Source organism: Scardinius erythrophthalmus, assembly GCF_964197995.2.
Source record: "Scardinius erythrophthalmus genome assembly, chromosome: 12".
Lineage (NCBI taxonomy): Eukaryota > Metazoa > Chordata > Actinopteri > Cypriniformes > Leuciscidae > Scardinius > Scardinius erythrophthalmus.
The window spans coordinates 3,154,755-3,181,304 of record NC_138232.1 but is presented as its reverse complement, the minus strand read 5'-3'; the positions used below and the strand labels follow the sequence as shown (position 1 = coordinate 3,181,304).

General features: G+C 35.6%; 2 protein-coding genes across 2 annotated transcripts; one reads left to right on the top strand and one right to left on the bottom strand.

Annotated features, from left to right (window-relative positions):
- Positions 1-2,283: 2,283 nt before the first annotated feature.
- Positions 2,284-4,744, top strand: nat8l2 (N-acetyltransferase 8-like 2). The gene is made up of 3 exons (XM_081380440.1): positions 2,284-2,383; positions 2,607-2,670; positions 3,841-4,744. Coding segments are annotated over exons 2-3 (687 nt in total). The 5' UTR covers positions 2,284-2,383; positions 2,607-2,669; the 3' UTR covers positions 4,527-4,744.
- A 4,119-nt stretch (positions 4,745-8,863) lies between these two features.
- Positions 8,864-15,338, bottom strand: cyp24a1 (cytochrome P450, family 24, subfamily A, polypeptide 1). Its single transcript, XM_081380489.1, has 12 exons — positions 14,966-15,338; positions 14,030-14,220; positions 13,857-13,950; positions 13,681-13,774; positions 13,501-13,592; positions 13,220-13,331; positions 12,403-12,548; positions 11,993-12,159; positions 10,438-10,516; positions 9,806-10,003; positions 9,606-9,717; positions 8,864-9,490 (listed from the first exon to the last, which is right to left on the bottom strand). The coding sequence occupies exons 1-11, from the start codon at positions 15,206-15,208 to the stop codon at positions 9,607-9,609; spliced, it is 1,527 nt and encodes a 508-aa protein (XP_081236615.1). The 5' UTR covers positions 15,209-15,338; the 3' UTR covers positions 8,864-9,490; position 9,606.
- Between the last annotated feature and the right edge of the window lie 11,212 nt (positions 15,339-26,550).

The following is a 26,550-nucleotide window of genomic DNA, read 5'->3' as shown; positions in this document are numbered from 1 at the left end:
TACCGAGACATCAAATTGAAAATGTATTGTATTCTTGCAATGTGGTTTTGCTGGGGTCAAACTGAATGGCAACCACTCACATGACATCAGTAAAGTGAATGCTTTATTTATTTATTTATTTTTTTTTATTATGCAGAATGTACAAAACAAGACAGGGAACAAAAAACAACAATGTAAGACACTTCCATTGAGGTAAATACAGAGTTTGAATTAAAAAAAAAAAAAAAAGCAAGGATGAAGCCAAGCATGTAGCCAGTATACATCATAGGAATGAAAATACTAAAAAAGTAAATATTTTGATAAAGAGAGACATAAAGTTTCAGACTTTCTATTACGTTTTTTGAAGTATTTAAAACTCTGAAACATTTGAGTAAACTCACATAGAAATATATTAAAGGAGGGCTTACATTTTTTCCATTTACAAGTATGGATATGATATTTACCCATCAATAAAACAAAATTTACAACATCAATGAAGGGTGAGTTTAAATCACACTTAAAAAAGAGCACATCTTGTAGGGCTATAGGAGGAATTTTCTCCATCTTTACTGACAGCCAGCTATGTATATCAAACCAAAATTTCGAAGTAACCTGACAGTAAAAGAATAGGTGATCAAGTGTTTCAGGACAAGAAGAACAAAAGCCACAAGATTCCACCTCAAAATTAAATCGTTTCTGTATAAAATCATTAACTGGGTAAATCTTAAACATGATTTTGTAATGAGTCTCCTTGACCTTCGGAGCAACTGGGTATGTCATATAACAGGTAAAAGCTTTATCCTTCACTGAGGTTTCAACATCTCCCAAAAAATAGCAATGATAATCACCAGTGATAATACGTTTGAGTTCTTTGTAAATAAGTCTGTTATTACACTTACTATCTAAGAGATCCACATTACATATTTTTAAAGAGGGAAGGGAAACTACAGGTCTAGATAAAGGATCAGAAAAACTACTTTGGATTATTCTTAGCAATCCAGTGGGTATAGCATTGCATACCTTATCATAACCTTTAATTGTAATTCTAACTCTATATTTATTAAAGAAATCATTATGAGATAAGAAATATCCATTATCATCTAATAAATCATGAATAAAGATAATACCTGTACTATACCAATCACTTTTAAACAGAGATTTCCTGTTAATAATTATAGCCCTATTGTTCCATAGAGTGGAGTTGTGAGGGGAGAAATTATGGGTAAACATCATTTTCCAGAAAAGCAATGCTTGTTTATGAAAATTAGATAACTTCAGAGGAATTTTACAGAGATCAAGATCACATCTCAACACAAATTCAAGACCGCCAATATTATTAAAAATGTGATTGGGAATATGATACCATATTGAGTGTGGCTTTGCTAAACACTCTTTCAGCCATTTTATTCTAAAAGTACCAAGAAGAGATTCAAAATCAATGGCTCTCAAACCTCCATGTTCATACTCTTTAACCATGTGGAATTTACGTAAATAATGTGTTTTATTTCTCCATATAAATTTAAATAAAATTGAATTCACTGATTTAACTACTTTTGGGGCAGTATACAGAGCATGGGATAAATAGATAAGTTTAGATATTCCCTCAATTTTCGTCAAGAGTATTCTACCCAATAAAGATAGGTCTCGGGATAACCAGTGATTTAGAGATTTCTTCATATTTTCTATCTTAGAGTTAAAATTTGAATGTTCTCTATTAACAACATTTTTGGTAATCATAACCCCTAGGTACTTAACCTCCTTTTTCACTGGAATGCCCTCTATATCTTCTAAATCACAATTATGGATAGCCATTAATTCACACTTTTTAAAGTTTAGGGTCAGACCTGATGCCTTTGAGAAGATAGCAAAGTGAATGCTTTATGACACCACAGAAGGTTAAAGCCTCAGTTTCAGCCTATAGACCTTATTCACAGCAGCGCCATCTTTGATTTTTAATGGGAATGAAAGCGAGGCTGGGAGAGACAGACATGCATCTCTTCAATGGGCTGTACTGTTATTTAATGTGTTTTTGGATTGTTCTGCTCATGAAACACTGGGAAAATATCTTTCCAAGAAATTTCAGTTGACAAAAAACTCCCGACAATATAAGATGTTGAAAATTGTAAGTAATCTTGGATACAGCTTTTTACAGCGGATGCCATTGTAAACACAGCAAAACTGTCCCTCACAGCCTCGCTTTCATACCTGTCATGGCGCTGCTCAGAATAAGGTCTATTGAGGTCAAATGAACATATTTAAACAATGAAGGGGAAAATATGCTACTATCAAAATGACTATTATTAGCAGTGATACAGCACATCAAACACAAGCAGTGCGGTCAAACAGTAACGCTAGATGGCGATGACAGCAGAACAGCGCGACTGACCCTCAGAGGAACACATGAGTGAGTGATGGAATCTCGGCACTCTTTTATACATATCTTTCCCATGTTCGTGACATTTCTATGCATGTAAATTAAACCATACACTTAAAAAAAAAAAAACTATATAAAAAAAAATTCCGATCTGAATCGAGAATGTCTGATCCTGTAAACTTGTGACCTTTGAACTGATACAACTGCTGATAATTTGAAGTTTGACACGCGCGCTTCATGTGATCCTCGACAGGGCAGGCTCTGTCAGTCAGGAACCGAAACACTGATTGGAAATAAAAGGATAATCACATAAAACAGTAAGTAGCGAACAGTTCTTTCTGTCTGCCTATTCTGCACCTGCACTATTATATGAACACACGGTTTTTAATTGTATGCTTTGCAGTGTCACCAAAACGTGAAAACTGTTAATCATTAACGTTAGCTCACCAGCATGTTGTTCTCACGCTGCTCTATAGGGAATATATATATATATATAATATATGTGTGTGTGTGTGTGTGTGTGTGTGTGTGTGTGTGTGTGTGTGTGTGTGTGAGAGAGAGAGAGAGAGCGAGAGAGACCCTGGATCACAAAACCAGTCACATGTCACACGGGTATATTTGAGGCAATAGTCAACAGTAGTACTGTATAGGTCAAAATTATCGATTACTTTTCACCATTATTTTTTGATTTTCAAATAGTTATATCTTGGCCAATCATAATAAACCATATATCTATGGAAAGCTTATTTATTCAGCTTCCATATGATGTATACATCTCAATAATAATAATAAAAAGACCCTTGTGACTGGTTTTGTGGTCCAGGGTGGGTCACACACACACACACACACACACACACACACACACACACACACACACACACACACACACACACACACACACACACACACACACACACATATACATACATACATACATATATATATGTATATACCATAACATCTCAGGAATGTCCCACGTGTTGCCACATTGACTTTTAAATAAAAAAAATCTCCATCTTATATAAACGTCTAACTAATGGATTGTGAGTTGTTAAAAGTTTCGCGCCATGCTTGAATGCAGTTTGAATTAAATCAGATAAGGTCAGATAATTATTTCAAATCCACATTAAGCCATATATATTTGTAAAGATTCGAAATAACCAAAAAGCATAAGTTATCATTTCAAATTGTGCTGTTATATAATATGTAATATCCCAGGATTACTAGTGCATCATGTGTGTCATGTATGTGTATATATATATATAATTTGTATAGTAGCCATATATAGCATGCACTGTTAGTAGACCCCTCTAAATAATATACAGTAAAATGTTTTTTTATATATATTTTATAACTGTATTTTTATATAACATTTTATATACTATATATTATATACTAAATAAATGACAGTGTTTTTTCCAATTCTTTTCTGTATTTTGATGATTTCTGCTTCTCTCTTTCCACTTCTGTTGGGATTGCTCCACCAGTGCACAGTGTGATCCGGCGCTATCAGCCCTCAGACCGAGAGGCTGTGGAGAGAGTTTTCCGAGATGGAATAGAGGAGCACATCATTCCTGCGTTCATGTACGCCATGAGCCGACCGCTGCACATGACTGTGAGCCTGTTCTTCTACATCGGCTCTTACGTGTGGAGTGGACAGTCAGCGCTTCTGGCCCTGGTGTCTGGAGGAGCCTGGATCGGCCTCGTGTTCTTCTGCTGCCACGAGTTCTACGCCGGCTACGTGCGGGCCAGACTGAACTCGGACATGCAAGATATTCCGGGTTACTACCTCAGTAATCCAGACAACTGCTTCTGGGTTGCCGAAGCTGAGGTGAGCGGCCGGCCTCAGATTTTGGGGATGGTGGCCGTTGAAGGAAAAAATGACCCGGGAAGTGATGGGAAAAAGTATGGCGAGGTTTACCGAATGATTGTTTCGTCCACCTGTCGCCGCACTGGTCTCGGTCGACAGCTGGCTCAAACTGCAGAAGACTTCTGTAGGGAACGGGGCTTCTCAAAGATCCAACTCTCCACCTCTTCTACGCAGAGAGCAGCCGTGGCGCTGTACTTCAAGCTGGGCTTTAAACTCATCCTGGTTCATACGCAATCTGAGTCCCCAAAGTGGATGATCTGGATGACTAGAGCCACAATTCTGACCATGGAGAAGAACATCTGATCATTAACTAAGGCTGAAAGTTCCTTGTGTAGTTCTGATTTATGTACGGATCTTCTTTAATAATCGTAGCTTTGTTGCACTTTTTACACGTTTTACATCACACAAATGTAATTAAATTTGCTATTAAAGATTTTTCACTTTTCTGATTCTGGATTCTGAATTGGATTATTTCTTGCTTGCAATACAGTACATATCTGTGCATTAAATTTCATTATTTCAAATTATTTCTGTGCATTTTCATTGCAAAAATTTCATTGCACAGCTCAGATGAAGCCCCGTTTAGGGTGAAGCTGATTCATTCTCCTTACTTACATAAATTTAATTGGCATCATAAATGCAAATTCTGTCCAGACATAAGTGTGACTTACATTGGAAATAAATGGACATACAAAAACAGTTCTTCATTATAAAATGTCTCCCTCAAAGTCAAAACATCATGGAGCTCATTCAAAATGATTTATAGGATGATTAACATTTAAGGTAAAGTGTGCTTTAGCAAAAGTAATGCTAAAATAAACATTTGATATTGATAAAATGATTTTTTTTAAATGCTCTACTGTTGTACTACTTCTAAACAGACACTAGATGGAGACATCAACTTTAAAATGTTCATTTTGCTTTATTCAGTCTCAGAAAAAAAGGTACAAAAGCTGTCACTGTGGCGGTACCTTTTCAAAAGGTACACTTTCATGCCTAAAGGGAGCATATTGGTACCTTAAAGGTATATATTAGTACCTAAAGTGTACATAATAGTTCATAAAAGGAACAAAAATACCTTTTGAAAAGGTACAGCTCCTGTGACAGCTTTTGTACCTTTTTTTCTGAGAGTGTTGGATAAAAGTTCTCAGGTGGATCACATACAGGTGAAACTCGAAAAATTTGAATATCATGCAAAAGTTATAATTATGTCCACTTATGAAAACCCCAAATTCAAAAGAAAATTTGAATATTACATGAAATCAAAAAAAAAAAAAATTAAATACAGAAATGTCAGCCCTCTGAAAAGTATAATCATGTATATAGTTATATATACTAAATATATTAGTTTCACCTTTTAATTTGAATTACACAAACTTTTGCACGATATTCTAATTTTTCGAGTTTCACCTGCATTTTCTATCCAAACTGGGTGTGAGATCATTTGGCAGATTTTTACTTTTACTGCTTTTGCTTGTCATTTTGTGAAATATATTACAACTCTCAGTTTTAATACAATATAAGCGATTTTCCTTTTACTCTTTAATATTTTGTTCCTCAGAATATAACAGGTATTTTGTCGCATCAGAGGGTAACTTTCATATTTTACAGTCTCCCAGTGACCATGGTTTAGAAAATATCCCAGAAAGTATTGGAAAGTATTCCTCAGGAAACAAAGCTTATGAATTCAAGTATAAGCAAAAAATCTTTTGACATTGGAAGTAGAGAGAATGATCTGGATTCACTGCTATCGATAACTGTAGTAACCACGTTTATAACTCGGTGTAAAGCTGTCTTGAAGTGAATGACCTTTTAAAGATTAGAAGACTTCCACATTACTGTTGTACAGTAAAGCTTCGTGAATGATAAGAAGAAAGCTGATATGGATATAGGTTGGTGTGTGTGTCTCTGTGTGTGTGTGTGTGTGTGTGCGTGCGTGCGTGCGTGCGTGTGTGTGTGTGTGTGTGTGTGTGTGTGTGTGTGTAGGGTTTCTACAGGTTAAACCAGTTTCATTCATGTGTGAATCATTATGTTGTCCTGCTTATATTTATGATATCGTCATTAAGTTTGGGGTCTGTACGATTTTTTAAATGTTTTTGGAAGAAGTCAGTTCTGCTCACCAAGGCTACATTCATTTGATCAAATAAAACAGTAATATTGTAAAATATTATTACAATTTCAAATAATTGTTTTCTCTATGAATATATAGTAAAATGTAATTTATTCAACATCAAACATCATTATTAAACATCATTAATCCAGTCTTCAGGGTCACATGATCCTTCAGAAATCATTATAATATGATGATTTGATGCTCAAGAAACATTTCTGATTATTATCACTGTTGAAAACAGTTGAGCTGCTTCATATTTCTGTGACTTTATGAGGAATATTTGTTGAATAGAATGTTCAAAACAACAGCATTTATTTGAAATTGAATAATTTAATAACTTTGTAACATTTTAAATGTCTTTACTGTCACTTTTGATTAATGTGTTTTTGCATCCCTATTTTATTACTGGATATTTTTGTTTGCTATTCCGAATTCAGAACTGAGTGTCTTCTTTCTGTTTGTTTCTGTAGAAGCTTCTAGTTCTGCATGGACCGTTGCCCATTTCTTAACTCGGGATAAAGGGCTTCCAGCAGGTGAACGACCCCGTGAGTAATTTGGTTTGCAATGAGAGCACCATTATGTTTTTTCATGTTGTTCATAGTTTGATAAAAGCCTTTATCCAAAACTTCAATCATGTCTCTTCATGTGAAATTTGGATCTTAGTCCCAATGTTGAACTTGTTGTTTTAGTTTGGCATTGATGAAGCAGGAATTAGCCTACGTCAGCTGCTAAACACATGCCATAATTCAGGAAACCTATAGACAACAAGATCATGACAATTTAATCACAGGAACACCATTCCATTACAATTACAGTAGGTTAAGCAAGAATAAAGATCAACATTCATTTTGGATGATTTATGCACTGCTCTACTTGAGCGGCGGTGTTCTAATACTACTATCAACACGGGCGGCAATCAGACATTTGACTTTATTGCATTGCTCTATTGGCGTAGTGATTGTTGTTGCCCTGAGCCCACACAACACGAGGTGAACGACACTGGCCCCGGGCCAAAGCAAAGGGACGTTGAGAAACTGGGGTTAAAGTTACAGTAGTTGCATGTTATATCACTTGGCAGTGTTTTTGTGTGCCTTTCTGTCAAAACATCAAGTTCATAGCTTGTGAAATGCCAGAACATGATGACATTGTTGAATCTGTGTCAGTCCAGTGTCAGCTGACGGCTCAGAGCGGCCAATTAACCCAAACACCCCCGTCCACCCCATAAGCCCCCTGAGAACAGGTCCATACTTCATACTGGAGAACGGCCAACGGAGCAACACTCTTTAACAACACTTACGGGAAAAACAACAAAAACAATAGTGGTAATAAAAAAGAATAACAACAATAATAATAATAATAGCTTTTTCGAATATTAATCATTTTATAAAAAAAGAAGAATATTACATATTTTTTAATAGTTTACCTTTCATTCAAAGAAATGCTTGACGTATTAGAAAAATTTACAATTTTCATATTAATATTAAAATAATATTATATTTATTTTCTATAGTTATTCTATAGAATATATTATATGTATAATATATTTTTATACTAAAAATGCTTGACGTCATAAAATAAAGAAAAACAAACACTTTTCATGTGTGTGTATATATATATATATATATATATATATTTAGGCTAAACTATTTTCAATAGTTATTTTGATCACTTTCCTATATAAATAATGTCATATATTATTTTCACATACAGTATAACTTTTATTTTCTGATACCTCAAGTCAATCCAAATTTATTTATATAGTCTTTTTCACAAAACACATTTGTGTTTCAAAGCAGAAAATCATAATGTTAATGTTAACAATATCTTTATGCTTTATAGTCACGTTTAGCTATAGTTCACATTTAGTGACGATACAAGCAATCACGCAGTGATTTGCCATATAGTATTCATCACTTCATGTGTAGACTGTATATATGCAGATAAAGTTGGGCATACTTAAATATCCAACTTTTTATAAAGATCTGTGCGATAAAATAGTTGCATTTTACAACAAAAATATAAAAAAACAGGCAGTCCATCATTTTAGTGTGAAAAGTGAAATATAAATATAAACATTATATAAAAATAAAAGTATTATTTAAAATATATATATACACACACACATATATATATATATATATATATATATTTTTTTTTTTTTTTACTGTTTGTTTAAACATACTGTGTATATGCTCAGTTTACAGGACTGATGTATCCTACACGGCCTATGCTATCCCACAATCCTGTGAGTCTTCAGTTGTTAAAAAGAATAAAAGGTATTTTTGGAACAAGTATATTATTAATTTAAAATGAAAACATTTCCCCCCTTTATTAAATCAACTTCAGCCTCCAATTCTATAGAGAATTAATCATTAAAAACCTGATATTAAAGCTTTTTTAGATCTGATCAGTGATGGTATCAGATTGTAAAACCATGGTACACCATGAATGATTACTATATTCAGATATGGTGCTTCAAATTATGATGCATGTCTAGAAAAACATAGTAATACCGTGATACTTTTTTGCAAGTGAGTGCAAAGTATTTTTAATGTGTCACACACAATGAATTCAATTCATATCAGAACACAGCATGACATTCACTCTTTGTATTATAAACACAAGTGGTTTGCGGTGAACAATATCCAGTATATTTCTAGATTGAAATTTTGAACTTTTGAAATTGTTTTCTCACCACACATACATACATTGAACATATTTTATTGAGTATATAAATAGAATGTTACATTTATGTTTTATATGACATATATGTACATTTCCACACAGTTCTTGTATTAAAAAAAGAGAGTAAAAAGAATTTTACATAATACTGTACATGGAACGATTTCAGTACAAAACAATATTTCATAGAAAATTTACCACCTCTACATAATAATTTTAACATTTTAGTAAAATATATTTTTACTGTAGTAATAGGTAGCAGCAATTATGAGAACCTTAAATATTTAATTTAGCCTGTCATTTCCATAAAGTAAATAAATAGAATAATCATATTTACTACTGTACTAATAGTTTGAGGTATATTTGAAGTGTGAGACTGATACATTCTGTTAGCAGCAATATAAAGGTCTCGTAATGTGTCTGATCCATTGATATGGAGTCATGTGTTCAGGTTAGTACTGGTACAAGGTTTCTGCAAAGATAAAAAAACAGGTTTTAAAATACAAGAAGATTCTCACGGTGCACACATGAGCATCAAACTGATATCTTTATGATCTTGAATAAAACGTTTGAGCTAGTTTCAGTACCTCATCGGGGAACAAAAGCCACTGGAAGCTCTCGACTGGGAACCAGTGTTCCTGAATGCAGCGAGTCCACCGGCTCATTGTCTGTGGCCACAATCTCATAGTCACGTAGTATCTGTAATAAACAGCATATGAAACATTAGGACTGGGCGAAGAAAATACATTCAATGTATAGGTAAGCGTTTAATGTCCAGCTGACGTACCCAGCAAAGACTCAGCTGGATCTGCAGCTCAGCGAGACGTCGGCCGATGCACATCCTCTTCCCGATCCCGAAGGGAACATGGGCGAACGGGTTGATGGAGCCTTTATCTTCCAGCCAGCGTTCTGGTCTGAACTGCTTCCCGTTGTCAAAATACTCCTCGTTTGAACCGATAGCCTGACTGTTGATCATCAGGACGGTCTGAGAACATAAAGAAATAGGGTTAAATAAATATAATGCTCCATGAACTGCTAAATATGAATGTGCATTGCATGAAATGTCACATTTAACGTAGATATTATGATGAAGTTATGAATAGGACACAAACTAGTTACAGTCTTTTGCAAAATCCAGTTAGCTGTCTATGTAGGCAGTATTTTAAGTCAGGTGCACTATAACATCTTTTCATCAAACTCAATCAATTGTGAGTCAATTCTTTCATTAGCTTCAATGCTGCTAATGTAGAGTGCTAATGTTATGTATGTAATGTAAGCTGCTAATGTTTCCAAATCAGCTGCTTATGAACTCTTATTTCAGTTATGATGTTGTATTAGAAGCGGTAGACATCAAGACCGCTCACTAGGTTTCGGATGAGAGTTCGTTAGTGAGCAAGACTGCTAATAATGAATACTCACTCCTTTAGGCAGAGTATAATCGCCCAGCACGGTGTCTTTGTCCAAGGTACGGCTGGTGAACGGCACAGAGGGTGAAACTCTGCAGGAAAAAAACAACAACAATGAACCTCTTGCTGTTGAGAATTCCAGAGAATTTCCATCTTTTGCATGCATGAGACTGTAAGCTGAATGGCATGAGGCACTGTGTGGCGCTAATGCAAGTCAAGGCTAGATAATCCCACATTCACAGCACATACTTCGGCATTATCCTTCTCTAATGTCCAGGACATGTCTTCCTGTAACGCATGACTGTCGACTGGAACATGAAAGAGTGAGGGTATAAACATGACTTCCATGTGCTTACGGATTCCAGTCGGGACTATTATTATGTCACCTGACTGGACCTGGTAAAGACCTCATATGAACCTTAACAGCTGATTCCACACATTCACCAGAACAGTGCTGAGATGGATGGCTACATTTTTTTAAATAAAGGTTTTGAAATGGGGTTTTTACAGCATTGCCATAGAAGAACTATTTCTGGTTCCCCAAAGAACCTTTCAGTTAACCGTTTTTTTAAAAGTTAAAGAACATTTTAATAACTTAAAATGGCTCTTCATTGGACCATCAATGCCAATAAATAACCTTTATTTTTTAAAGGTGTAAGAAATATTTGGGTTCCCAAAATAACAGTTCTTAAATTAAGCATTGTAATAATCTAAAGAACCTTTTTCCACTAAACAATTTTTTTGTGCAATGGAAATATTTAAAAATAAAGGTTCCAAAAGGGAGTTTTTGCAGGGATGCAATAGAAGAACCATTTTGGGTTCCTCAAAACACTTTTGAGTTTTTCTTAGTGTGAAGAACATTTTAAAAATCTAAAGAAACTTTTTCCAGTATAAAAACCTTTTGTAATGTTTTGAAAGGTTCCATGGATTTTACAGGTTCTTCGTGGAACCATAGATGCCAATAAAGTACCTTCATTTTTAAGTTTGTAGGAACCATTTTGGTTCCCCAAAGAACCTTTCAGTAAACCATTTTTAAAAGTTAAAGAAACATTTTCTTGTGTTAAGAACATTTTAATAATCTAAAGAACTTTGTGTGCAATGGAAAGTCTCCATGAATGTTAAAGGTTCTTCATTGGAACCATCAATGCCAATAAAGAACCGTTATTTTTAACAGTGAAAGATCCACTTCGAGTTCCCGAAAGAACTTTTCAGTGACCAGCTCTTAAAATTTTTTCTTTGTGTGAAGAACAATTCAATAATCTGCAGAACCTATGGATCCTTTCTATTCCAAAAAAGGTTCTTTGTAGTGGAAAAGGGTTCTGTCATTTTTTAAAACCAAAAAAGATATATATTTTTTTTAAATCATCGATGCCATTAAAGAACCTTTATTTTTAAGAGTGTAAGGTGGATTGTCTCAACCAGTATTAAGGGAAAACCTTCAGTTAAATCAAAAGAAAGACACGAAAAGTGATATTTCGCGTCCGTAAAATCTGTTTTAAGAGCAAATAAGCACATTTTGGAGTATATTTTGGGGTGAAACGTGACCCATCGACGGCGCTCGTGCTCACCTCATGGACTCCTTCAGGCAGGCTTTGAGGTAGGGCATGTTCTTGATGTGTTCGGCACGAGGCGTCTTCCCGGCAGGCACCACGTCTTGGATCTCCTTCAGAAGTTTTGCTTGGGCGCAGGGGTTTCGGGAGAGGTTAAAAATAACCCAACACATGCTATTAGCCGTCTGCAGGAGGAAAACAAGAAGGATTTGCTTGGTCAATCAGGACACGCTGTACAATTAACACTCGCCCTGCCTCATTCTTCTGACTTATGTGCTTGAGTGAACTAAGCCAGGATAAGAGCAGAACAAAGACGAGTTAAATCAACTGTTTTTTTAGCTCGCCGGCGTGTGACTGGAAAACAAGCTCGCTGAAAAACAGGCCTGTTTGTCTGGGGTTGTGAAAGCTGGTGTGTGTTGTGAACGCACCGTCTCCACTCCTCCGACCTGAAGCTCTGTCGTGGCGGCGTACAGCTCCTTCTTGGTGAGGTGGTTCTGGTGGAAGATATCGCAGAGGAAATCGTCCGCTTTGCCCTTTGAGTGCCTCGTCAGCTTCTTGTCGATGTAAAGTTTAGCTGTTGAGATGATAGATTGCTTGAGTGATTCAAAGTGAATAAAACATGCTATTTGCTCAATGATATTTACAGTGAATGTATGATGTTATTTAATGGTGACCTTTATTGAAAGTTATGTTCACCAAAGCTGCATTCATTTCAAGGAAAATACAGTAAAATACAGTTTTAATATATTTCGAAATGTCATTTATTCCTGTGATCAAAGCATCATTACTCCAGTCTTCATTGTCACATGATCCTTCAGAAATCATTCTAATATCATAATTTGCTGAAAAATTGAACAATTTCATTTTTACATTTTCAGTTTAGTTGCAGGAAAGATGAAGTATTGGTGATAGTGTGACAGGAGTCTGTCAGTGAGATCCGCTAATGGAGCAACAGCAACACAACAAACTGAGAGTAATTCAGTCTCGCGTCGACATTCCTACCGCCTCTCTCTCCCTCCCTGCTGGTATACAAATATTTGGCTGGATTCTCTTGCACTTAGGTCACCGCGTTTACTACCGTGGTTTACTCGTGGTCTCTCTCTCTCTCTCTCCTGCTGTGCACACTCTTCTTCTTTTAGGGGGTCGAGGCAGAAAGCCGTAAGTTCACGTGTCATCACCTGACTATAAATTTGCTTTGAACACTTTATGGGTCACACGTCATTTGATCAAGGAACTCTTTAGTACCTGTGCTAAAAATACGGTCCCATGCCGCTGTGTGGTCTTTCCATGTTTTTGTATTCAGAATCCTGTGAAGCTCCACGGGCGTCACCATCATTGTTCCAAAGGTGCTCATCATCTGAAAGAGAGAAAACACCATCTGTTTTTTTAACTAGCTTACTTGCATCTTTGCATTTCTAATGCCTCAAAACGCAGCTAAGGAGATGTGGATAAAGCTTAACTTTCATCAGTTTCATCAATAGTTTAAACAGTGTTCATTGATTGGGTCAAAGATATGGTCAACTTACCGTTTTTATCGACGTGATGAAATTCATGGCCTCCTCGCTGACATGGTCTTGCAAGAGCCCAAAACGTTTGTCATAAAGCACATAGCAAATGGCTATAAGACCAAAAGAGAGAGAAACGTTAAATGCGTTTCATTATAGCAATGCACTATAGTATGTGGGAAGTGTTGCATGAAAACTCACTTTCAAAGGACCATTTGTTCAGTTCAAAATACAAATCATTGATCTTTCCATTGACATTGGCTCTTCCGATCCTCTTTATCAAATCAGCTGAAACCTTAAAGACAACAAGCAGTCATATAGGTGCATAGATGTGGATGATACAGTACGTGAACTGATGTTTATCAAGCACAACTCACTTCATTGATTTTCCAATCCAGTTTCATGACTTCGGTTGGTTTCATGAGTTTCTGCTGGAAAGCGCTGCGCACCCGCTGCCAGTCCTTCCCTTCCCTGCAAATACACCAGTTTAAAATACCACAACTGTCATGAAATAACTAATAAAATCTTGTAAGAGAACCAGGATATTTACAGTATGAGCAGCCCATAAGCCTCGTCCCGCATGTCTCTGTAGGCTTTCCATGGTTTGATCTCCAGTCTCTGAGGATAACTGCCCTCCTTCCTGTAAAGAGCCTCCAGTAAACCCGGAGCCCCGATGTGAACCGACTCAAAAGAGCCCAGCTTCATCCGGAAGATCTTCCCAAACTTCTTATGGTAATCGATCTGAGGTAAAAAAGTTCAAACTTAAATAAGAAACTTAAAACAGAGGAAGTGTACAGATACACACCTGAGTGTGTGAGTGTGTGAGTGTGTGTGTGTGTGTGTGTAGAGATATAAAGTGCTCTAAATAAGCATAAATAAAGTAAAAAGTTTCACTAAACGTCACAAAAATATCACTAATTAAGTTTAAGTTAAAGTTAATTTATAGTGTACATATAAATAAGAAAAATATAAATGAAAAACCCACACAAATTTAAATAAAAGCATATTCAAATATTAATTATTATTAATGCAATAGTATATTTCATAAACATTTTGATTCAAATTATTTTAAATAGATTTTTTAAAAATAATTTTAAAAAGTGTTTTTATTTTAAATTTGACACAAAAAAAGCATTAAAATATAAGGACATAAATGTTTATTTTTATTTATTTTTTATAATGCATAATAGGTACATACGAAAAATATAAATGAAAACCCCACAAAAATTTAAATAAAATCATATTCAAATAATTATAATTATAATTAGTATTATTGTTAATGCAAGAAAAGCCTTTTTAATAGTATATTTCATAAACATTTTGATTCAAATGATTTTAAATAGGCATAAACAGATTGTTTTATCTTAAATTTGACACAAAAAAAGTTAAAAAAAAAGTTTAAAATCTTTAAAATATATAAGGACATAAATGAAAATAATTTTATTTATTTGTATAATGCATAATAAGCTAATGCAGAGGTTCATACCAGCGCCTCGTGTTGTCTCTTTAAGCCACCTTTGCGGAGCACCTCGATGAGGCTGCCGAACAGCGGCCAGTTTGTTGGTCCAGGAATGGAGTCGAGACTGTGCGCGCACGGCGCGCTCCCGCCAGCATCCTTCGAGTCCAGCACGCACACGGAGGATGTGGGCTTACAGTGCTGAAGCCCCACAGACGACTTCTTCTTCAGTAGCTCCAGAATCTGAGGACCTTTTTGGATATGCACTCTCATCTTAAAGCGTGCGTAAAACGACGTGCGTAAAAGTGTCAGTGGAGTTTCTCTTAGATGCCACTATTGCCTATATATATACTCGCGGCTGTGTTTATCTCGGTCGGACGCGGCGACCAATCAGGAATCGTGTGTGGAAGTCGAGCCCACCATTCATTTATGGATCTACGTTGGTGAGTAGCGCATGACCCCGCACAGACCGAGGAAGTGCCCTCAAACGCGCTTTATAAATAAACATAACGGAGGTGAGGCGGTTCGCTTTGAGCTGGCCTCAACTCCTCTCTCTGAGTCAACACTGAGACCGCAAATATTTACTCAGCAGCTCCTGTGCGCTCCTGGCCAAAGGCGATCGGCAATCGCGCTTGTTTGTACAGTATTTGCGATGGTGCCATGGAACATTTCGACGTGGAATTTCATTGATGACATTTCACATTTCATCATCATTATGTATACAGTACATGCAGCGCTTGATTGATAATACCGCAAAAAAAAAAAAAAAAAAAACTTTGAAAAGAAAAGGTTCTAAAAGCGCTTTTTGCATTGAGATAAGTTCATTTATTGCGGTTTTACATTATTGAAATCTGAATAGTTGATGAATAACATGGATGTGCCCATGAATATCAAGATTTTAGATCAAGAAGTTGCAAGAAGTGCATATTCATATACAGTACAAATATTAAGTGTTCAATGAATATGATGTCAGGAAGACAGCATGCATAATAATCCTAGAAGAACAAAAAAGTATCTCCACAGCGTTTTAGTATTAGGACAAATATAGCACGTTTATGCAGCTGTAGAGATTCAAAGTTCTCTAAATAACCATACATAAAGAAAACAAAATTAGCCTAACTAAACTTCACTAAAATAACTGATTTATTAAGTAAATCTATAGCATATATACATTAGAAAAATCTAAATTAGGCTAAAAGAGCACACAAATTGAAATAAAATCAAGCATTTATATTATTAATGCAAGGCAAGTCATACTATTTTTTATTTGTATATTGTATTTTATACACTGATTCAAATTACTTTAATAAACAGATATATAAAATGAACTTTAAAATATTACAAAATAATACAAGTTAATGTAAAGATAAGTTTGTTTAACGCTCAAAATAATGAATTGGTTTGACTAAGACAAACTTAAATTAAACTAACTAGTTCAGTCAAATTAACTTTTATGAGTATTTAGCACTTTCTTTTCCTTTCAAGTACACAGAACTGATATATTTTAAGTAAACTGAACTGTTTAATTGTTTTGAGTTTCTTTCAATTTAGACAAACTTAAGTTTAACTGAAACGGCTGGGATGTCTGTTTCCCAGCATGCTTTGCCAATGGCACTCGAAAGGGAGAGTAAATGCTAAAATTAAGTGTAATATAATGAGGGGGGGGGGGGGGGGGTGTGTGCAAAATGAATGGTAAGTGGGAGATTTAGTAGTGATTAATGTTTTGTTATGCTAATTTAGAAGAATTTCTGTTAATGTTGGTTTTAGAATAGTTACCATCATGGTGACAAGTGGTGCATGCAGATTGACTTGAGAGCAAATAAAACTCTTATAATGCTGCACTCATACAGCAAATGCTACTTAACAGATTAGTATGTTATCAAACTAGCTTGTTAAAGCTAGCCAAGTTTATACTAATAAGAGTATTCACATTGAGATTACATGAAAGATTTAAGTTAAATGTATGAATTAGTGTACTCAAACATTTCAAGTTAAGAACATTTAAAATGTATAAGTAGTAAACATAAAAATCTGACAGTTCTGCTTACTTAAACTTTGAATTTCTTAACTTAAAAAATTTGAGGCAACTGACTGCCTTACATTTTTTGAGTTTTGCCAACTTATTCGGGTTTACAGTGCATTGTGGATGTGTGTAAGGGTCTTGCAGCCAGACCATGTTGTTAATGTGTGTATCGTATGACCCGTGAGCATGAAGTTTGAGTATAAAATTAGCCGGGGGAAGCGTGTTGCCCAGTATCCAGTGTGAATGATGCAAAAACATCATCTTACATCTGAACTCAAGCCCACTGGTAATCCCACGCTCATGATAGTTTAGTATAGTTTTACAAAAGTACAGATATGCGGTACAGCAAACATGTTGACTCATAGCACATAGATCTTGTTTAAATAACCTTGAACCCTCCGCAGTGCTTGCTGTGCTGCCGTAGCGTTTAACAAGATCAAGTCCACAAAACACACAGAGAACAGATTCATCACGATTGTGTTTAGAAGAGCCATGTCTGTTGACCAATGATCTCAAAATGGCCAAATATTGGCGGATTTATCGTATAATTTGTATGCCTATCATATATGTAATAGTATATTGAATTAAATAAATAATTTAAAGGGGTCATATAATGCCATTTTTGATATTAAGTTATTATTAAAGTTTGTAATACACTTTAATTAAAAATTCTCATTAGTATTGTAAGAAAACACAAATTTTACCTGGTCAAAAACAGCTCTGTTTTCAGCACGCCGTTTAAGTGCATGTGTCTTTAAATGATAATGAGCTTTGCTCACCCCGCCCCTCTGTTCTGTGCGTAAACCGTTTGTAATAACGCAATAACCATAACGCGTTGTTCATTATAAACTTGGGATTATGAATTATATTGAGAACGTTGTACAAAGAAAACATGCCGTAATGTACCTGAGTGTAAACAGCCGCATTCATCGTGAAGCGTGCAGCAAGCGATTTGCAAAGATTAATATAAAAATGAATATAAAGGTCAATAAAACGTCACACTCACTTCTTCTTCTGGAGGTGCAGCAGGAACACGAATAGTTGGTACCGATCCTTTTTTCAGGAGCAGCTTCTTAGCAAATCCAGCTTTATACTGACCCGCGTTTGTAAAGCAGTCTGGTGTGTGAAATGATTCGCGCAAGCATGAAAGCATTGACGTTGATCGTGGGGAATATTCCCTTCGAAAACAAACCCAGCCACTGCGTCTTCAGCGGTTCGGATTTAGAAACATCAAAATGATGCTGTGTTCCTTATTACACCCAAGAACAGAACACCACAATCGCTTAGACACCATTCTGCTCCAGCGTATCAACAATGTCTGCGCGGACTATGATGACAGCTCACTCACGAGCGAGGGCGGGTCTGTGTTGAAACGCTGCTGTCAATTAACAATCGTGGGTGGGCGTCCGACCGTGTGATGTCAGACGGCTCGATTTGAGACGGGAGAAAACATATAAGGAGATTAAAAAAAAAACACTAGATGGATTTTTATCATTATGTGATGGTTGTGCACAGGCACTGCCAACACACATTTCAGTACAATCAACTTGTAAAAGTGCATGTACTATTATATGACCCCTTTAAATAATTATAGCAGAAAAATAATAAATAATACATTTCACTACTGTGGTTTGAGCAGAGGTCAAGTTTCTTAAGAATAGAGTTTCAATTCGTTCTGTTTGTAACAAAGCCCCTTTAAATTACAAAGCCAGTTCCCTGATGATGACATCATCCCCCAGGAAGTGACATCATTTAGGAGGGAAATCAGCAGCACACATTTTAGTGAGTATTATCTCTAGAACATCCCATCCTGTTTGAGGAAGTCAGTATGAAGACATCTGAACTATCATTTGTTTGCAGAAATGAATCAAAGCACTTTAACACTTGTGTTCTTCAGAATTAGTTGGTTAACGGTGGAGATGTTTGGACTATATAAACAGTGAAGCAAGTAGTCGGAGTTTATAGAGGTGTTGGTTCTGTTAGGCCATGCTTTTGTTAACCTAAAAACATATATAACAACAATAACATGTTTTGTTAAGTAACATACTCAATAAAACTTTAACTCTTGTTAACTTTATTGGGCTAAAGTGACTAAATGAATGCAATATGACTCGATCCTCAGGTTGTTCCGGAGCACATGGGTGGTCGTTTCGTTTTTTGGCAAAAACAAGGTATTAGAGCTATTGAAAGAACCACAGCCATGCAAGGACTTAAACCCCTAAACTTGTTTTGGGTTATTTGGCAGTACTAGGCTGTGAAATATTGTGGTTTATACAAGACTCTTTCTTTGGTAAATTTTGGTTAAGCTCTTTCATACTTTTGGATTTTTTATTGCTCAACACTGGTTTGATTTTCTTCAGAAAGAGTAGATCAAAAGAAATGGAAAACAAGATAAAACTGCTCATGCATATCCATAAAAACACACATGGTTTTGAAAAACATGGTGTTTGGCCATGCATAACTCACAGTCACGATGTTGGCGTTGTGTGTTGCTGCCAGTGCATTGCTAGACAGTTTCGAAGGTGTTCTGGGTAATTAACATGTGGTTTCTGTGGTGTTGTTAATTGATGATTTCCACATGCTTATTTAGTGAGATTCATCTCAGGTCAGGGATTTTTTTCTTCTTCTGTTTGCTTGGAAAAGTAAAAGAACACCTCTTGTACTCCAAACAGTACAAAATGAGTTAAAACTTAACTTTCACAGCTAATTAAGATGAAATTATATGATATGTAACATGTTTTTAACATATTCTATGAACCCATGTGTGTGCCTCATAAACTCGTTGACCCTACACACATAAGACAGGCAGAAAACACATGAAGTGAACCAAAACTGATGACTCAAGCTCGTACGACCCCGACTGAGGGGTCATTGAGTTCAGTGACAAGCCTGCACACATGCACATAAACACATTGAATCTTGACAAATGAACCAATGTCTCTTTTATCTGTGACTGCATTAGAATGATTTCCTAATTCAAAATATAATCAAAGATCGCATATGTGAACACCTTCGCGGAGATTGGCTATTGAAAATCGAACTCTTCTCAAATGAACAACATTTGAGAATGAAATTATGCAATCACTTGAACCTCTATGATTAACTCCAGCAAATTATTTGTTGACTGCCACAGAGAGGATCTTATCTGATTGTTGAAACATGACTGCACTCCTGGAATAAGCTCCCATGCACATTCTCAAACCAGATTTCTCAGCCACATCTGTTTCTCGTGCCGGTTGACGACCTTAGCCATCCTGTACAGAATAAAGCATTCCACTAGGGCATCAAGGTGTTGAAAGAGTTGTGTGTGTGCTTTAGAGTAAAAAATGTCCCTACTAGCGTCATTCATTCCTATTATCACATCAGCGCATACATGAGGAACTAATCTGGTCCAAATAGCACCATTTCGCCGTCAATTTACAGTGCGTTTACGCCTCTTGGACAGTGATTTATAGATGTCATTTGAGAGCGGCACAGAGAACTCACTGACCCTCTCTGAGGTTTTATTGCGTAAACGACTCGGTGGGCTGGGAAAGGGTTAAGTGTTTCCCTATACATTTAGCAGCCACCTTTGGTCTACTCGGGACCTCAAAGAGTGTTTGATTTAGGGCCATCCTTGCAATGCACAATTATCATGAAGTCTTTATGAAATGAACTGGGGTGTTGGTGCAGTGGTTCCCAACTTGGTGGGTTTGGACCCAAGATTGGGTCTTGTTGACAGCAGTGGAAACAACAATGCAAATTGTAAATAATAAAGTGCAACTGAGCATAGATAAGATCGACAGCTTCCATATCTTTTGTTGTTGACGTCAGATGCCATCGAATACAGGCCGCAGAGAGCATGACACTAATTTAGACACTTTCAGCATGTTCATAATTGTGCATTTTGTTTGGTCTGTGCAGTTCATGGTAATGCATTTCAGTGTGTTTTTGTTTACTTTTGTTGGAGTCATCAATTGATGTCCAATGTAAAGTGTGTCGTAAATCAAAACCAGTTGAGAACCATCCACATCCAGTTTGCCGGCAACAACTGATTATTTTCAGACTCTGGTCAACTTTAAATTTTGGGCTATTTTGCTTTCATAACTTGTCTAATTTCAGACTGGTGGAAAGAAAACACATTCAAGTGTTTATTTTAGTACACATTATCTATTTGTGTATGTAGATTTCAATCATAATACATATCTAAGGCAGTTTTCTCAAAATGAATTTATTTCTCTGCCACCGAGTCAGAAATATCATCTTCAGTATCTTTACACTTTTATTCCTATCTATATTCTGAAGGTTTTTACAGAGGGATTTGCTCATATATCATTTGCATGGTTTACTGTATATTAAATTTGATTCCTTAAACAAGGTGAAATAATATTTTTAGGTTGTTTACAGTATTTTATGATTTATGTAGTGATAAAATTCCCTTCGTAAGAACCTTATCTCTAATATATCAACAAAATGAAATCCAATGTTTTTAATCTAATGCTCAGATTTACAAGTGAAACTCGAAAAATTTGAATATCGTGCAAAATTTATAATTTTGATGATTATGGCTTGCAGCTTATGAAAACCCCAAATTCAAAATCTCAGAAAATTAGAATATTACATGAAATCAATAAAAAAAAGAAAAGATTTTAAGTACAGAAATGTCGGCCCTCTGAAAAGTATAATCATATGTATATAGTTATATATACTAAATATATTAGTTTCACCTTTTAATTTGAATTACTGAAATACACAAACTTTTGCACGATATTCAAATTTTTCGAGTTTCACATGTAGGCAAATGACTGCGTATTTAATTCGATAATTACTCATGAACGTAATATTTCAGAAAACTTGTAATACCAAACAATTGTCTTAGTGTACTGCGAGAACTCAACTGGGAAAAGTATGGTGATATCCATAGTTAATTTTTACCCTATTCACCCATAGTGTCTTAAGTTCATTTAAGTCTGATTGACCTCATTTTAAAAGATTTTAACAAAGTCCACATCGAAAATCCACACATTGGTGCTCTACTTTTGCACAGCCTTGAGAGGAAAGGGTTAAAATGAGCCGATAGATCAACGGGTGCAATCAATAGCTGTTTTCCCAAACCAGCTCCTCGTATTTGCATATTTGACAGAGTAAACGTGCGTCTTCACTTGCCAGCAGAGAGAGATTATTAACATTTTTGCGCTCATCCTGTGGCCGCATGTACAAAGCATACTTTCACTGGAATGTTCCTGCTTTCAGATGGATGAGTCGAAAGACGACAGCACGGATAAGAGCAGCACATCCCAGAGGAACATGACACATTATGTTTGAGTTTTCCTCAGAGATGAGTGTGAATGTGTAGAGCAGCTCAGATCATTCAGGATCATTCAGAGAAAAGTGTGAATTCATCTTGAGATCTCAGACAGAAGTTTGAGATCTAAAACTGAAGGAGACACATGTGAGGTCGCTGGGGTCATTTTCTCAGGAGGAACATCTGAGAAGTGAGATACTTAGTCCAAAGTCTATTCGCTCTCCATTGAATCTTATTGCTTTCTAAGAAAAACTTCTCTTTTTCTGTGCTCTCGTTTCTGATTGGTCTTTCCCATAATATGTAGCTTGTAAACAGTCTGTTTGGGTGTTGTTATCTTGAGTCAAGAAGATTAACACTTTAAAACCACCGGTGACGCACTGCCATGAGAACTAGCGAGTTGATTATAAGTAGGTTAGAATCACTCACCCCAAATAAGTGACAAAGCCAAGATTGTGTTTCTTACCTTCTTATCTTTTTTAACCATTCAACATGGGATGTCACAAGCAAACCGCCATGAGATGATTTACCTTTGACCCTTTCCCATAATTTTTCTTTATATGTCATTATGATGGAGAAGTGGTGCCTCCAACAAACGCATTTTTCGATTGCAAATACATAATTTAAGGAAAAATGGTATGGGGATGATTACAGTATATTCTTTACTGAAGAAGGTCAGTGATTTTAACAGAACAAAAACTATATAAAACGCTACAGTTATTTGGTCAAACGTATTAAATTAAGTTGAATTAGCATATAAAATTAAAGTTATATTTTAAAATACAATATAGGGGTGAATACAGGCTGATTGGGGCACTTTTTGCCACTGAGATGACTGGGAAAAAACATCCCAATCCCAAACAGAGTTTTTGAAGTTTTATGTTTACGGTAAAGTTCTAGTAACAACTCCTACCAGTTTTTTGAATATTTAATTTTGAATCAGTTATACTCTTGTACTCTTGTCTGAAGTGGATTATGATATCGGGGTTAAATGACATGCACTCAAAAAAATTATTTTAGCTCTTTGTTCAATTTCATTAATTAAAATGAACATATATGACACAATCCTTCATAGAAATGATTCCAGCTTAATTTCATTAAATGTAATCAATGTAATTTAAAAAAAAATTGGTTTACCAATTTTTTTTTAATTGAGTCAACATGAATATTTTTCGTTCGTCTTAACCGGATGTCACTCAAAAAATTAATTTTGGCCTCTTGTTAAAATAATTAATTAAAATAAGCAAAAGTAACACGATTGTTTAATATTGTCAGAACTTAATTTAATTGTGTTCAATCAACCTAATTCATTTGTGTGAAAACTACATGAATCATTGTTGTTGACATCTAACTGGGCAGTGGATCTGTAGTTCCCAGCATGCTTTGCAAGGGACTGCATTAAGAGGGTCAATTTAGGGAAAAAGTGTTATTTTATGTGTTTTTCAGTAAATGGAAAGATGTTGTTAGTTAATGTTAGTGTTTAATGTTCAGTTATGTTAGAAACTTAGGACTTTCTGTAATGTTTTTGAATTTTGTGGTTACCATTATGCAGAAGAGTGGCGACTGTGTTTAGGCTGTGGGCTCAGTATTACGCTATGTGTGCATTAAACTTTGTGTTCAGACTGTGGGCACTCAGTATACATGTGTAAACTTCACTCGCAGACCTGCAAAAGTAATATTATATTACAATGTAAAAAATGGTTTTAATTCAATTGAACACTAGTAGTGTCTATCATTAGAAGTGACCGTAGAGTCAAATGAACTAAAATTATAATGTTGGTGATTTAAGGCAGGACAAAAACTAAATGTAGTTAACCTGACAAAACTTTATCTAGCAGGAATGACTAAATTAATTTAAATTCATACAACAAGATTACAACAAATTATTTCAAACTAATTCGATTTTGTTGGAAAAATGTAATTCAATTTTGTGGAAAACCTTTCCTTAATTTAATTAAGTTCATTCAACAGATTATTTTTTTGAGTGTGACGTGAAGCTTTGCAGCCGGTTGCAACAAACCTCTTAAGTGAAGAAAAGTCTTTAGTGATCATATATCGGATCAAGTCTTGAAACTGTATATGTTTCATATATATGTACTATAGCCTGGTTTACATTACAGATTTGTACACAACTTTTGCGATATTTTGTGGATAAAAAACCATTGCGAAATGACGGCGTTTTGAAAAAAATATTTTGGCTGCTTGTTCAAATTGCTTCATTAAAATGAGCTTAAGCAACACAATTGCTAAACATTTTGTCCAAACTTAATTTGATTGTGTTCGATCTCCTTAAATATGTCAAATTTAAGTTTACTTAATCAGTTTGTGTTGGATAACATGAATGATTTGTTTTGCATTAACTGAAACTGGGCGGTGCTTGTTAGTTCCCAGCATGCTTTGCATATAGCTGAATTAAGAGAGAATAAATGTTGAAATTAAGTGTTATTTTATGTGTTTTTAAGAAAATGAGGAAAGGGGAAGACTTGATAGTGTGTAATTGTGTTTAATGTTCAATTACATTGGAATTATTAGAACCATTTAAATTACAGTGGGTTAATAGTGGGTCCATTTAAAATCCATTGTGGAGAAGAGTGGAGCATTTGGTTAGTCTGTGGACTGATTCAAATCAGGTTAACTTTTGAGGCTGAAGGAGCATATAAATCTTAGCATTTAGTATGTTAATAAGTGTTATTATTATCTAATAGCTTCCTATAGTCTAGAAATTCATTTAAGAAATCATGTAAATCCTATACACTTTTATTTTTCAGTGCAGTTTTAAATAAACTAAAGCATGTTCACTAAACTTAACCGGTTTAAGTTACAGGGAAGCAATTCCATTGATTTGGTTGGACATTACTATTTCACATTGATTCTTTTTCATTCAGTTGTGTTGTCACAACACAAGGAGCTTACATAGATAAAAAAAATCCATTAATGTGAATAAAAAAACAATTTGCTTGTGTGGAACCACTGTCCATAATTGAATTAAGTTAGTTTAAAGAGTAATTTTTCTGAGTGTAAAACGTAATTTTTCCTCTCGTGATAAGTCATTCCAAAAATCATGGCGACGGATGTTGGTAGGTTTACATATATCCCAGTCAGCGCACTATAGCCATTATTTTAAATCTAAGGAGACGTAGGCGTGTTATCCAAGCTTTAATGGCAAGGAAAGCTGGGAGCGGTACATATGAGAAGTTTCTGTGAGATTATATGACATGATTTCACAGAGGAACTGTGGATTCAGAATGATCATGTGACTTTTACGTACGCCAGGTGACCTGTAAATGCGTAAAAAACTGCTTCCATTGCATCCATTCCTTCCATTCCTTTTTCGAATTACCTGAAAAACCACCTCATGTGAGCGTAAAAGCGTTTTAGCGATAAATGGGAGTTTTTGCAAAATTGACGTTTTTCCATGGGGTGTATTTTCAATTCGCAATTTCAATTTGTGCAATTTGAAGGACAATGGAAACGCAGTTAGTGATGACTCAAGCATTAGCGCATTACCAAGAGACCTATTTTATTACACCATTTTATTATTAAATACTCAAGTAGCCTATATACCGTGTACTGCTTGAAGCTAAAATAGTATACTAAACGGGAAAGAGTGAGCAAAACACTTTGAACAATTCAGGCCAACTGAAACCAATATCCCCAAATTGTATTTTAATTCAAATTTCAAATAATGTATTTTGTGAGGTTTTAGACTATAAACAACTAAGTGGATTTTAATCAGATTTCTGCTGCTTGTCCGAACAAAGCCTACACTGTCAACTCTCACTACTAAACGGATTCAAAGAGCCAGTAAACTGCCCGACTCATAGGTGATGAAACCCCTCGTCCTCCATGACCCCGACCAAGCTACTTAGAGCCTCGGGTAAATTTGCTGAAGCTCTTGACCTTAGATACTGTGTCCCGTAGGGCACATAAACCCTATTTAGGGTGCAGTGCCTTTCGGAAACAAGGAGAAATCCAGCTGGTCTTATCTTATCATGTAATGAGTAAGCAAACAGGAGCACAGAGAATGTCAGCCTGCACATTACCCTACACACATCAATCCTCCTGAGAACTGAAGAGCTCACCAACCCATCAGTTTGATGTGAGAGTAAATTGCAAATATATTTGGGCTTGAGGTTCTTTATTGCACCTTCTTTTCCAGTCGTTTAGTTTTTTCTTCCACCGAGATTTTCTGCCATTTGACGTCTGTTAGTGGTAGAAATTTGAACAGAGCAAAAATACCCTCCAGACGACGAGCGGAAAAACTATCAGACTGGAATCTTGATGTTGTTTTACACAAGGTTAAAAACATTC

Bases quoted from the DNA above. Each gene is read 5' to 3' on its own strand.
- cyp24a1 (XM_081380489.1), bottom strand. From the start codon at position 15,208: ATGAGAGTGCATATCCAAAAAGGTCCTCAGATTCTGGAGCTACTGAAG. The intron at 14,221-14,965 runs GTATGAACCTCT...TTTTTACCTCAG, and splicing joins AGAGACAACACGAGGCGCTG to ATCGATTACCATAAGAAGTT. The intron at 12,549-13,219 runs GTACTAAAGAGT...TCATCTCAACAG, and splicing joins GGACCGTATTTTTAGCACAG to CTAAACTTTACATCGACAAG.